At 44.3% G+C, this 12,455-nt stretch overlaps 1 protein-coding gene across 3 annotated transcripts in view; it reads right to left on the bottom strand.

Annotated features, from left to right (window-relative positions):
- PPP2R5C (protein phosphatase 2 regulatory subunit B'gamma) overlaps positions 1-12,455 on the bottom strand; it is a 488,552-nt gene that overhangs the window by 168,222 nt on the left and 307,875 nt on the right. For all 3 annotated transcript variants that reach the window (XM_053697445.1, XM_053697446.1, XM_053697447.1), the window contains one exon: positions 8,515-8,568. In XM_053697445.1, the coding sequence (XP_053553420.1) occupies positions 8,515-8,568 (54 nt within the window). The remainder of the gene's footprint in view (positions 1-8,514; positions 8,569-12,455) is intronic.

Consider the following 12,455-nt stretch of genomic DNA (forward strand, 5'->3'; position numbering starts at 1 on the left):
CAGAGAAACCTCTCTTGGCGAAGACTAAGCATTCAATCTCCACACAGTCGGCCTCAGAGAATCTAGATTTTGAGACCCTGTTCCAGCAGATCCCTGTGACACAGTAACCTCCATGGAGAAGATAAGGACATCCCCACCAGGTCCGTGAACCACATCCTTCATGGCCACGATGGCGCAATCAGTATCACTGATGCTTGCTCCTGCTTGATGCGAGCCACTACACAAGGAAGAAGTGGTAAAGGAGGAAAAATGTAAATTAGATAGAACCTCCAAGGCACTGCTAATGCATCTATTAGCTCTGCCTGAGGATCCCTGGACTTCGACCCATATCTGGGTAGCTTGAAATTGAGTTGGGACGCTATGAGATCTATATCCGGCGTCCCCCATCTGTTGCAAATCTCCGCAAACACCTTGGGATGGAGAGACCATTCCCCCGGATGAAAGGATTGTCTGCTGAGGAAATCCGCTTCCCTGTTGTCCACACCCGGAATGTGGATCGCTGACAGCGAGCAGTGGTGGGCCTCCACCGATTCCAGAATCCAAGATACTTCCGTCATTGCTAGGGAGCTCCTCGTTCTCCCTGATGGTTGATGTAAGCCACCAAGGTTATGTTGTCTGGTTGAAATCTGAAACTGGGACGAACCCAGAAGAGGCCAAACTTTCAGAGCATTGAAGATCGCGCAAAGTTCCAAAATGTTGATCGGGAGGAGATTCTTCTCGAGTCCACAGGCCCTGCTGTGCCTTCCTGACAGCCCAAATAGCTCCCCATCCTGACAGACTTGCGTCCGTAGTCACAATCTCGCAGGATGGTCTCAAGAACGATATCCCTTGGGACAGGAGATTTGGACAGAGCCACCAAGAGAGCGATTCTCTCGACCGGTTATCCAGAGAAATCTGTTGAGACAGATCCGAATAATTGCCGTTCCACTGTCTCAGCATGCACAGCTGAAGTGGTCTGAGATGGAACCTGGCAAAAGGAATGATGTCCATGCTGGACACCATGAGACCAATCACCTCCATACACTGAGCCACAGAGGGCCTTAAGGAGGTCTGGAGGGCAAGACAAGCGGAAGTTAGCTTGTAACGTCTCTGGTCTGTAAGGAATATCTTCCTGAATATGGAGTCTATTATAGTACCCAGGAATTCCACCCTGGTACTGGGAATAAGAGAACTCTTTTCTAAGTTTATCTTCCATCCATGAGATCGAAGAAGAAATAGAAGATCTTTCAAATGGTCCACTGCCAGACGACAGGATGGTGCTTGAACCAAAATATTGTCCAAGTATGGCGCTACTCTGGTTCTGGCCACTGCAAGTGCCCCTAGAACCTTCGTAAAACTCTTGGAGCAGTAGCTAGACCAAACGGAAGAGCAATAAACTGGAAGTGCTGGTCCAGGAATGCAAACCTTAGGAACTTGAAGTGTTCCTTGTGTATTGGAACGTGAACGTGAACATTCAGATCTTTTGTGGTCATGAACGGTCCTTCCTGAACTAAGGGAAGGATGGACCTTACTGTCTCCATCTTGAACGAGGGGACAGCAAGGAATTTGTTTAGGCACTTTAGGTCCAGAATCGGGCGGAAGGTTCCCTCCTTCTTCGGGACCACAAAAAGGTTTGAGTAGTATCCAAGACATCTTTCTGCAAGAGGTACCAGTACAATGACTCCCAGGGAGGAGAGATCCCTCACGCACCCCTGAAAGGCTTCTCATTTTTCTGGCCTTGAAGACAGGTTTGACAAGAGGAATCTGCCCCTGGGTGGATGAGACTTGAAACCTATCCTGTATCCCTGAGAGATGACCTCCAGGACCCACAGGTCTTGCACGTCCCCAAACGAAGCGTCCGAAAAAAGCGATAATCTGCCCCCTACCAGATGCATAGGCGGATTGGGGGCCACCCCTTCATGCCAACTTTGTCTCGGCGGGCTTCTTGTTTTGCTTGGACTTAATCTAGGACTGAGCCGGCTTCCAAGTCCCCATGGATTGCTCAGGCTTTTCAGGCTTTGCGGAGGCCTGCTGACGTTGGGATTTATCCAAACGAAAATTAGGACCTTGTCCTTTAGGTTTGTTCTTCTTATCCTGCGGTAAAAAGGAACCTTTGCCTCCCGTAACCGTGGAGAGAATTGCTTCCAGGCCTGGACCAAATAGAATCCTTCCCTTAAATGGGAGGGAAAGAAGTCTCGACTTCGAAGTCATGTCCGCCGACCAGGCTTTCAGTCAGAGTGCCCTACGGGCTTGAACAGAAAAACATGAAGTCTTAGCATTCAGGCGAATAATCTGCATATTTGCATCACAAACAAAAGAATTAGCTACGCTTAAGGTCTTAATTTTTTCCTGAATCACGTCAAGGGGACCCTCCACCTCGATCAACTAAGATAAGGAGTCGCAACAGTAGGTAGCGGATACAGCAACAGCTGCTGCCAGTTGAAACAAATATCCGTATGTTGAAACATCTTTCTTAACATAGTTTCTATTTTCTTATCGATGGGCTCTTTAAACAACGAACTATCCCTCAAGTGGGATAGTAGTACGCTTAGCAAGCGTGGAGATAGCGCCATCCAACCTTGAGGACAGAACCCCACAACGCCAATTGAGAGTCCGGAACCGGGAATAATTTTTTAAAGGAAGGAGAAAATAAAGGACCAAGCTTTTCCCATTCATTCTTAATAATATTCGCCATCTTTACGGAAACCGGGAAAGTCTGTGGTACAACCCTGTCCTCGTAGACCTTATCTAATTTAGGAATCAAAGGTTCCTCAGGCAATTTAGGCTGTGGGACCTCTAAAGTAGCCAAATCTTCCTTTAGCAGAAAGAGTAAAATGATCAATCCTAAATCCTCTGCCGCTGGAGGCTTAGAGGCAGCAGATTCCGACCCAGAAAGAGCATCCTCCGAAGTATCATAGGCATCTTCATCAGCGGATAATCTTGTATCAGATAAATCCAATAAGCTAGTAGATGACCCCTGGGAAGAATAGCAATATTTGAGCTTGCGCTTAGCAGGGCGAGGTAAAGCACTAAAGGCCGCAGACACTGTCGTTTGTAACTGCTCAGTAAAGTCTGGCAGTAAAAGGGCCCCTCCATATGGAGGCTTAGGAGTGCTACAGGAAGCTGCATGTGTACAGGGAGTGCGGAATTATTAGGCAAGTTGTATTTTTGAGGATTAATTTTATTATTGAACAACAACCATGTTCTCAATAAACCCAAAAAACTCATTAATATCAAAGCTGAATAGTTTTGGAAGTAGTTTTTAGTTTGTTTTTAGTTATAGCTATTTTAGGGGGATATCTGTGTATTACTGTGCATAATTATTAGGCAACTTAACAAAAAACAAATATATACCCATTTCAATTATTTATTTTTACCAGTGAAACCAATATAACATCTCAACATTCAGAAATATACATTTCTGACATTCAAAAACAAAACAAAAACAAATCAGTGACCAATATAGCCACCTTTCTTTGCAAGGACACTCAAAAGCCTGCCATCCATGGATTCTGTCAGTGTTTTGATCTGTTCACCATCAACATTGCGTGCAGCAGCAACCACAGCCTCCCAGACACTGTTCAGAGAGGTGTACTGTTTTCCCTCCTTGTAAATCTCACATTTGATGATGGACCACAGGTTCTCAATGGGGTTCAGATCAGGTGAACAAGGAGGCCATGTCATTAGATTTTCTTCTTGTATACCCTTTCTTGCCAGCCACGCTGTGGAGTACTTGGACGCGTGTGATGGAGCATTGTCCTGCATGAAAATCAAGTTTTTCTTGAAGGATGCAGACTTTTTCCTTTACCACTGCTTGAAGAAGGTGTCTTCCAGAAACTGGCAGTAGGACTGGGAGTTGAGCTTGACTCCATCCTCAACCCGAAAAGGCCCCACAAGCTCATCTTTGATGATACCAGCCCAAACCAGTACTCCACCTCCACCTTGCTGGCGTCTGAGTCGGACTGGAGCTCTCTGCCCTTTACCAATCCAGCCACGGGCCCATCCATCTGGCCCATCAAGACTCACTCATTTCATCAGTCCATAAAAGCTTAGAAAAATCAGTCTTGAGATATTTCTTGGCCCAGTCTTGACGTTTCAGCTTGTGTGTCTTGTTCAGTGGTGGTTGTCTTTCAGCCTTTCTTACCTTGGCCATGTCTCTGAGTATTGAACACCTTGTGCTTTTGGGCACTCCAGTGATGTTGCAGCTCTGAAATATGGCCAAACTGGTGGCAAGTGGCATCTTGGCAGCTGCACGCTTGACTTTTCTCAGTTCATGGGCAGTTATTTTGCACCTTGGTTTTTCCACACGCTTCTTGCGACCCTGTTAACTATTTTGAATGAAACACTTGATTGTTCGATGATCACGCTTCAGAAGCTTTGCAATTTTAAGAGTGCTGCATCCCTCTGCAAGATATCTCACTATTTTTGACTTTTCTGAGCCTGTCAAGTCCTTCTTTTGACCCATTTTGCCAAAGGAAAGGAAGTTGCCTAATAATTATGCACACCTGATATAGGGTGTTGATGTCATTAGACCACACCCCTTCTCATTACAGAGATGCACATCACCTAATATGCTTAATTGGTAGTAGGCTTTCGAGCCTATACAGCTTGGAGTAAGACAACATGCATAAAGAGGATGATGTGGTCAAAATACTCATTTGCCTAATAATTCTGCACTCCCTGTATTAGGAGAGGACTGTAAGGTGAGCACCTCACGGGATAGAGACTCCTCAGAGGTGGACGGCTCAGTGGTACTAAACATATTAACTTTCTTTGACATGATTACATTATCAATGCATGTGGAACATTATTTAGCAGGCGGGTATACCATGGCCTCCTCACAATATAGACAGGTATTAGACTTCCGCAAAGAGGGAGTACCCTCTAACGCATCAGAATCCTCCATAGCTTGCGCTTATAAACAGACTATAGAATAAGATAAAACGGCACCTTTATACCACCAATTGCTGGGGCACTCACCACCTCCTATGACCCAGGCCAAACGGAGAAACTCACTTCTTCTCCGTAAACCGCACGGTCAGGAAAGAGGAAATCAGTGTGACCACACCTGGTCACGTGGTGGGCCATGCAGGACCGCCCCTGCAATAGGAAAAAGCGCGCCAAGCCGTTGCAGTCTGTCCAGCTTACAAAAACGAAAGTGAAAACCTTTATGTTCCAACCTCTGCCTGAGTCTCATCTCACACATGTCGCAGCATAAACATAATAAAATAAATTATGTTATAAATCCCCCCTGTTCAATAATCCCCCTCCGGAGATATTAACCCTTGATTTCATACAGATAAAAGGAGCCACACTGTGACCCTGTCTTCTTGTGTTATCATTTGTGTATAAAAAGTTAAACGATCTTACCGGAATCTATGCCGTGGAACAGAAATACAGCCTCTCAAGTTTGACAGTCTTGTAGCATCGCTCCTGACATGGACTTGAGTAATGGAAGCAGGCAGGTAAACTTGACAACACTGATTGCTTAGGAGCTGTTAATACGAGTCTGGATGGATTTGCAGAAAGACTCTCCCTGCATCCCCAGACTAACATTCGTCAATGCTCTAAGAGGCTGACAACACTACTTAAAACTCCAGATACCCTTCATAAGGAACCACTCTGTATCTTCTGACACTTCTCTGCCAACCTCCTGTGACGAAAGGCAAAGAATGACTGGGATATGAGGGAAGTAGGGGGAGTATTTGAGCCTTTGGCTGGGGTGTCTTTGCCTCCTACTGTTGGCCAGGTTCAGTATTTCTCAACAGTAAGGATCCTGCACGCCCATGGACCAAGCATCTGAAAACAGCGACAGTTAGCCCCTACACGATCCAGCTCTGGATCGGGGGGCTGCCCCTTCATGCAAACTTGTTCTCGGCGGACTTCTTGTTCTGCTTGGATTTATTCCAGGATTGAGCAGGCTTCTAAGTGCTCTTGGTTTGCTCAGGCTGCTGATGTTGGGACTTTTCAGAACGAAAGGAACAAAAATTAGATTCTTGTCCCTTACATTTGTTCTTTTTATCCTGCGGTAGGAAGGCACCCTTGCCCCCTGTAACCATGAAAATAATGGACAAAATGTTTTCCTTAAAGGGGAGGGAAAGTAATCTAGACTTAGAAGTCATGTCCGCATACCAGGACTTCAGCCAGAACGCCCAACGTGTCTGCACTGAGAAACCAGAGATTTTAGCATTCAGGAGAATAATCTGCATGTTTGCATCACAGATAAAAGAATTAGCAATTCTCAAAGCCTTAATTCTTTCTTGGATAACATCAAGGAGACCCTCCACCTCGATCAAATCCGCTAAGGAGTCGCACGAGTAGGCAGAAGCTCCAGCAACCGAGGCAACAGCCGCTGCCAGTTAAAATAAACATCCCATATGCTGAAACATTTTTCTGAGAAAAGTTTCCATATTCTTATCCATCGGCTCTCTGAAAGACGAACTATCCTCAAGAGAGATAGTACGTGGAGATAGCGCCATCCACCTTAGGGACAGAACCCCACAACTCCAGCTGTGAGTTCGTGAATTTTTTTTTTTTTAAAGGCAGACGAAGGGGAAAAGGAAGATCCAATTCTATCCCATTTGTTCTTAATAATGTTCTCCATTTTTATAAGTACAGGAAAAGTTAGCGGCGCTACCCTGTCCTCGTACACTCTGTCTAATTGAGGGATCAAAGGTTCATCAGGCAACTTGGCCTCTGGAACCTCTAATGTCGACAGAACCTCCTTTAAAAGAAAAAACTTAAGTGTTCAATTTTAAATCTAAAGGCTGGCTCCTCCACAGCCGGAGGCCTAGAGGTAGCAGACTCCGATCTTGAAAATACACCCTCTGAAGACTCAGAGTGTGACCCATCCTGGGAGACTAGAAAGGCAGACAAATCAAGTAAATCACTGGATGTCCCCTGGACCGGAGATCTATGTTTAACCTTTCGCTTAGCAGGGAGAGGTAAAGCACTAGGGATCTCAGATACTGTTGTATTTAACTGCGCGGTAAAGTCTGATGGTAAAAAGCTCCCTCCAGACGGAGGATCAGGCATGCTATGGGAAGCTGCATGTGACAATGGAGATGACTGATGGGTATGCACCTCACGGGACGACGAGTCTTCAGAGGTGGACGGCTAAGTAGTACTAAAGAGGTTAACCTTCTTACACATAATAACCTTGTTGATGCATATGGAGCATAATTGAGAGGGCGGGCTCACCAAGGCCGCCTCACAATATAGACAGGTATTACTATTAGTAATAGAGGGAGTACCCTTAAGCATATCAGGATCCTCCATAGCTTGCGCTAACAGTAGAATACAAATAAATTAACTTTTTATTTCTAACAAAATTGGCACCTTTATACCCCCAATGACTGGGGCACTCACCACCTCCTAGACCCAGGCAACCAGAGAAGAAGCGACCTCTCCGACAGCTAGCTCGGTCAGGAAAGAGAAAACAAAAGTGTAACCACAACCCGTCATGAGGTGCGCAAGGCAGGACTGCCCCTGCTAGGAGAAAAAGCTCTAAGCTACCAGCTGTGCAGCGTTCTAAGTGAAAGTAAACACCTGTATGTTCTGTTACCGCATAACAGTCTATGAGCCCAAAAATACATCTCACACATAAAATCAAAGTAACACATTTGATTAATCCTCACTGTTCAATAACCTCCCTCAGGAGATATTTACCCATGATTCTATAAAGATAAAAGGAGTCACACTGTGACCCCGTCTTCAGCAATTTTAACATAAGGTAAAATTGAAACGATCTTACCAGAATCCGTGCTGTGGAACAGAAACACAGTCTCTCAAGTGGGACAGTCTTGTAGCATCGCTCCTGACATGGACTTGAGTGAAGAAAGCAGACAGTGAAACTCGTCAACACTGGTTGCTTAAGGAGCTGTTAGAAGACAGTCTGGATGGGTTTGCAGAAAGACTACCTGCATCTCCAGACTAACGTTCGTCAATGCTCTCACTGAGAGGCTGACAAATAAAACTCCAGTTCCATATCGAAAGGCATATATCCCTCCTGAGAAACAACTCTGAAATCTTCTGACACTTCTCTGCCATCCTCCTGTGACGAAAGGCAAAGAATGACTGGGGGATAGGGGAAGTGGGAGGGGTGTTTGGGCCTTTGGCTGGGGTGTCTTTGCCTCCTCCAGGTGGCAAGGTTCAGTATTTCCTAACAGCAAGGAATGAAGCCGTGGACTCTCCTTATATTAAGAAGGAAAGCAAGTTTATTGCACTGAGAAGTATCAAACCATCTAAAGTAATTTAAAAGGCACTTCTTAAGAACAGATTACTCTATGTACCTTACTTTCAAATAAGCAGCAACTAAACCATATAGGAAATGAAGGGGTAAATGTATAAGGTATCCACCCCCTCAAACTGCTATGTTATTTCTTCCTTATGAGACTGTATACCCCATTAGTAATGACAAAGTGTGAGAAAAACATATATTTAAGTCAAACACAGTCAAGCCAGCTATTTCCACAAAAGATATAATATACAATGACACACAAACAACAAGTATATATAAAAAGCAAGAAAACTTACTGGTTCAGTAAGTGTGCTGTCCTTCTCTAAAAACTGTACTACACAATATGCCAGCTAAAAAAGAAAAAAGGATAATTAATAAATACATACATAAAAACTAATAAAAAAAATAATGAAAGAACCAATTTTATAAATTGTTGACAGATATCACACACACACACACACACACCAGTGAGACTGCCATTATCTTAATTTCAATAACTAAGAAAATGATTATTTACTCTAATACAGTTCAACTAGTACAAAAAGTAATAAGTTAATATAAAATATTATATAAAGAATAAAGGAGTCTGCATAAAAATTAAGCTTTGATAAAATAAATAAATAAATCATATCCCTTACAGGATTCTGGAAGGGCAAATTTGACTTTGCTTCGCTAAAGGGGTGTTGCCATAATTTTCTGAATTTCTGAATGTAAAGGAGAGACAATCCCAGTGCGATGTAGCATTGTATGATATGAGAGTTTTGTTATATTTACATATTGTACTTTTTTTTTTTTTTTTTTTAGAACTGTAATTTTATTGAATTATTCAAAATTTAACAAAAAATATCCCCAAAAAACTAATTTATTATTATTGGATACATTCCTTTTTTTTCGGTGGTGAGGGACCATGATTCCTTATTGTTGAAACTTCATCACCAGGCCACCAGAAGGAGTCAAAGACACCCTACACCAGAGCTTTAAATATCTCTCCTACTTCACTTACCCTCCCAGTATTATGTATAGCTTGATGCGGGCCACCACTCGAGGAAGAAGCGGTAATGGAGGAAAAAGATATGAGTTTGAACCTCCAGGGCACTGCTACTGCATCTATTAGATCCACTTGGGGATCCCTCGACTTCGACCTGTACCTGGGTATCTCTGGCGTCCCCCACTTGCTGCATATCTCTGCAAACACCCCCTGGATGAAAGGATTGTCTGCTGAGAAAATTCGCCTCCCAGTTGTCCACACCCAGAATGTGGATCACTGACAGCGACCCACATTCCATGAGAAACCCTTGGATTCACACCAATGAAGATATTTACACCATATCTTATGATAGATTTTCCTGGTGACAGGCTTTCGAGCCTGAATTAAGGTATCAATGACCGATTCGGAAAAACCACGCTTTGATAGAATCAAGCGTTCAATCTCCAAGCAGTCAGACGTAGAGAAATTAGATTTGGATGTTTGAAGGGACCTTGAAGTAGAAGGTCCTGCCTTAGCGGCAGAGTCCATGGTGGAAAGGATGACATGTCCACCAGATCTGCATACCAAGTCCTGCGTGGCCACGCAGGGGCTATCAAGATCACAGAAGCTCTCTCCTGCTTGATCTTGGCAATCAGGTATTTCCACCGTTATCTCTGCTCCCTCATCTAAGCCAGGCTGAAGGACCAGGGCGCTGCTAGAGCATCTATCAGCGCTGCCTTGGGATCCCTGGACCTGTAACAAGGAAGCTTGGCGTTCTGACGAGACGCCATGAGATCCAGTTCTGGTTTGTCCCATAGTTGGATCAACTGGGCAAATACCTCCGGATGGAGCTACCACTCCCCCGGATGAAAAGTCTACCAACTTAGAAAATCCGCCTCCCAGTTCTCTACTCAGGATGTCGTCTAGGTAAGGGGCCACTGCTATACCCCGTGGTCTTAGAACCGCCAGAAGGGACCCTAGAACCTTCGTAAAGATTCTTGGTGCCATGGCTAACACGAAGGAAAGAGCCACAAACTGGTAATGTCTGTCTAGGAAGGCGAACCTGAGGAACTGATGATGATCCCTGTGTATCGGAATATGTAGATAAGCATCCTTTAAATCCACCGTAGTCATATATTGACCTTCCTGGATCATAGGTAGGATGGTTTGAATAGTCTCCGTCTTGAAGGATGGGACCCTGAGAAATTTGTTTAGGATCTTGAGATCCAAGAGAGGTCTGAAAGTTCCCTCTTTCTTGGGAACTATAAACAGATTTTAATAGAAGCCCTGCCCCTGTTCCTCCTTTGGAACTGGGTGGATCACTCCCATAACTAGTAAGTCTTGAACGCAATGTAAGAATGCCTCTCTCTTTATCTGGTTTGCAGATAATTGTGAGAGATGAAATCTCCGCTTTGGAGATGAAGCTTTGAAATCCAGAAGATATCCCTGGGAAACAATCTCCAGAGCCCAGGGATCCTGGACGTCTCTTGCCCAAGCCTGGGCGAAGAGAGAAAGTCTGCCCCCCACTAGATCCGGTCCCGGATCGGGGGCTATTCCTTCATGCTGTCTTAGAGGCAGCAGCAGACTTTTTGGCCTGTTTCCCCTTGTTCCAAGCCTGGTTAGGTCTCCAGACTGGCTTGGACTGGGCAAAATTTCCCTCTTGTTTTGTAGAAGAGGAAGATGAAGCTGCGCCACTCTTGAAGTTTCAAAAGGAACGAAAATTAGTCTGTTTGGTCCTTAACTTGTTGGACCTATCCTGGGGACGGGCGTAGCCTTTTCCTCCAATAATATCAGCTGACCAGGATTTAAGCCATAGCGCCCTACGCGCCTGAATGGCAAAACCTGAATTTTTAGCCGTTAGCTTGGTTAAATGAAAAACGGCGTTAGAAAAAAATGAATTGGCTAACTTAAGAGCTTTAAGCCTGTCAAGGATATCATCCAACGGGGTCTCTACCTGTAGAGCCTCCTCCAGAGGCTCGAACCAGAAAGCCGCTGCAGCAGTGACTGGGGCAATGCATGCAAGAGGTTGGAGAATAAAACCTTGTTGTATAAAGATTTTCTTAAGGAAACCCTGTAATTTTTTATCCATAGGATCGACAGGAATAGTTGTACGCTTAGCTAGGGTAGAGACTGCTCCCTCCACCTTAGGGACCGTCTGCCACAAGTCCCATGTAGCGGCATCTATAGGAAACATCTTTTTAAATGCAGGAGGGGGAGAGAATGGTACACCTGGTCTATCCCATTCCTTAGTAATAATTTCTGAAAACCTCTTAGGGATTGGAAAAACATCAGTGTAAACAGGCACTGCAAAGTATTTGTCCATTTCACACAATTTCTCTGGGACTACAATGGTGTCACAGTCATCGCTAAAACCTCCCTGAGCAACACGCGGAGGTGTTCAAGCTTAAATTTAAATGCTGTCTTTTCAGAGTTAGACTGAAGTAACGCCTTCCCTGAATCAGAGAAGTCACCCACAGATAGAAGCTCTCCTGCTTCAACTTCTGCACATTGTGAGGATATATCAGACATAGCTACTAAAGCGTCAGAGAGCTCTGTATTTGTTCTAGCCCCAGAGCTGTCTCGCTTTCCTTGTAACCCTGGCAGTTTGGACAATACCTCTGTGAGGGTATGATTCATAACTGCCGCCATGTCTTGTAAGGTAAACGCAATGGACGCGCTAGATGTACTTGGCGTCCCTTGAGTGGGAGTTATAGGTTCTGACACGTGGGGAGAGCTAGATGGCATAACCTCCCTTTTGTCAGCCTCAGAAACCTCAGGTGATATCTTTAAAAGCCATAATATGGTCTTTATAACTTATAGAAAGGTTAGTGCATTTGGTACACATTCTAAGAGGGGGTTCCACAATGGCTTCTAAACATAATGAACAAGGAGTTTCCTCTATTTCAGACATGTTTAACAGACTAATAATGAGACCAGCAAGCTTGGAAAACATTTTAATAAATGTGAAAAAAGCAATAATATAAAAACGGTACTGTGCCTTTAAGAAAAATAAACTAGCACATAAACTGCAAAACAGTGTTAAAAAGTAGTAAACTCTACGAAATTTTTACAGTGTGTATAAGGGTCTAAAACAGCATTGCACCCACTTGCAAATGGATGATTAACCCCTCAGGCCCAAAAACGAATTAGAAAAATATTAAACCTGTTAAACAGTCAGACACACTGCCACAGCTCTACTGTGGCTCCTACCTACCCTCAAATACGATTTTTGCAGGAACAAAACCCTCTATAGAGGTCCTATAAGCCAGA

This window comes from Bombina bombina, chromosome 1 (genome assembly GCF_027579735.1).
Source record: "Bombina bombina isolate aBomBom1 chromosome 1, aBomBom1.pri, whole genome shotgun sequence".
In the NCBI taxonomy this organism is placed as follows: Eukaryota; Metazoa; Chordata; class Amphibia; order Anura; family Bombinatoridae; genus Bombina; species Bombina bombina.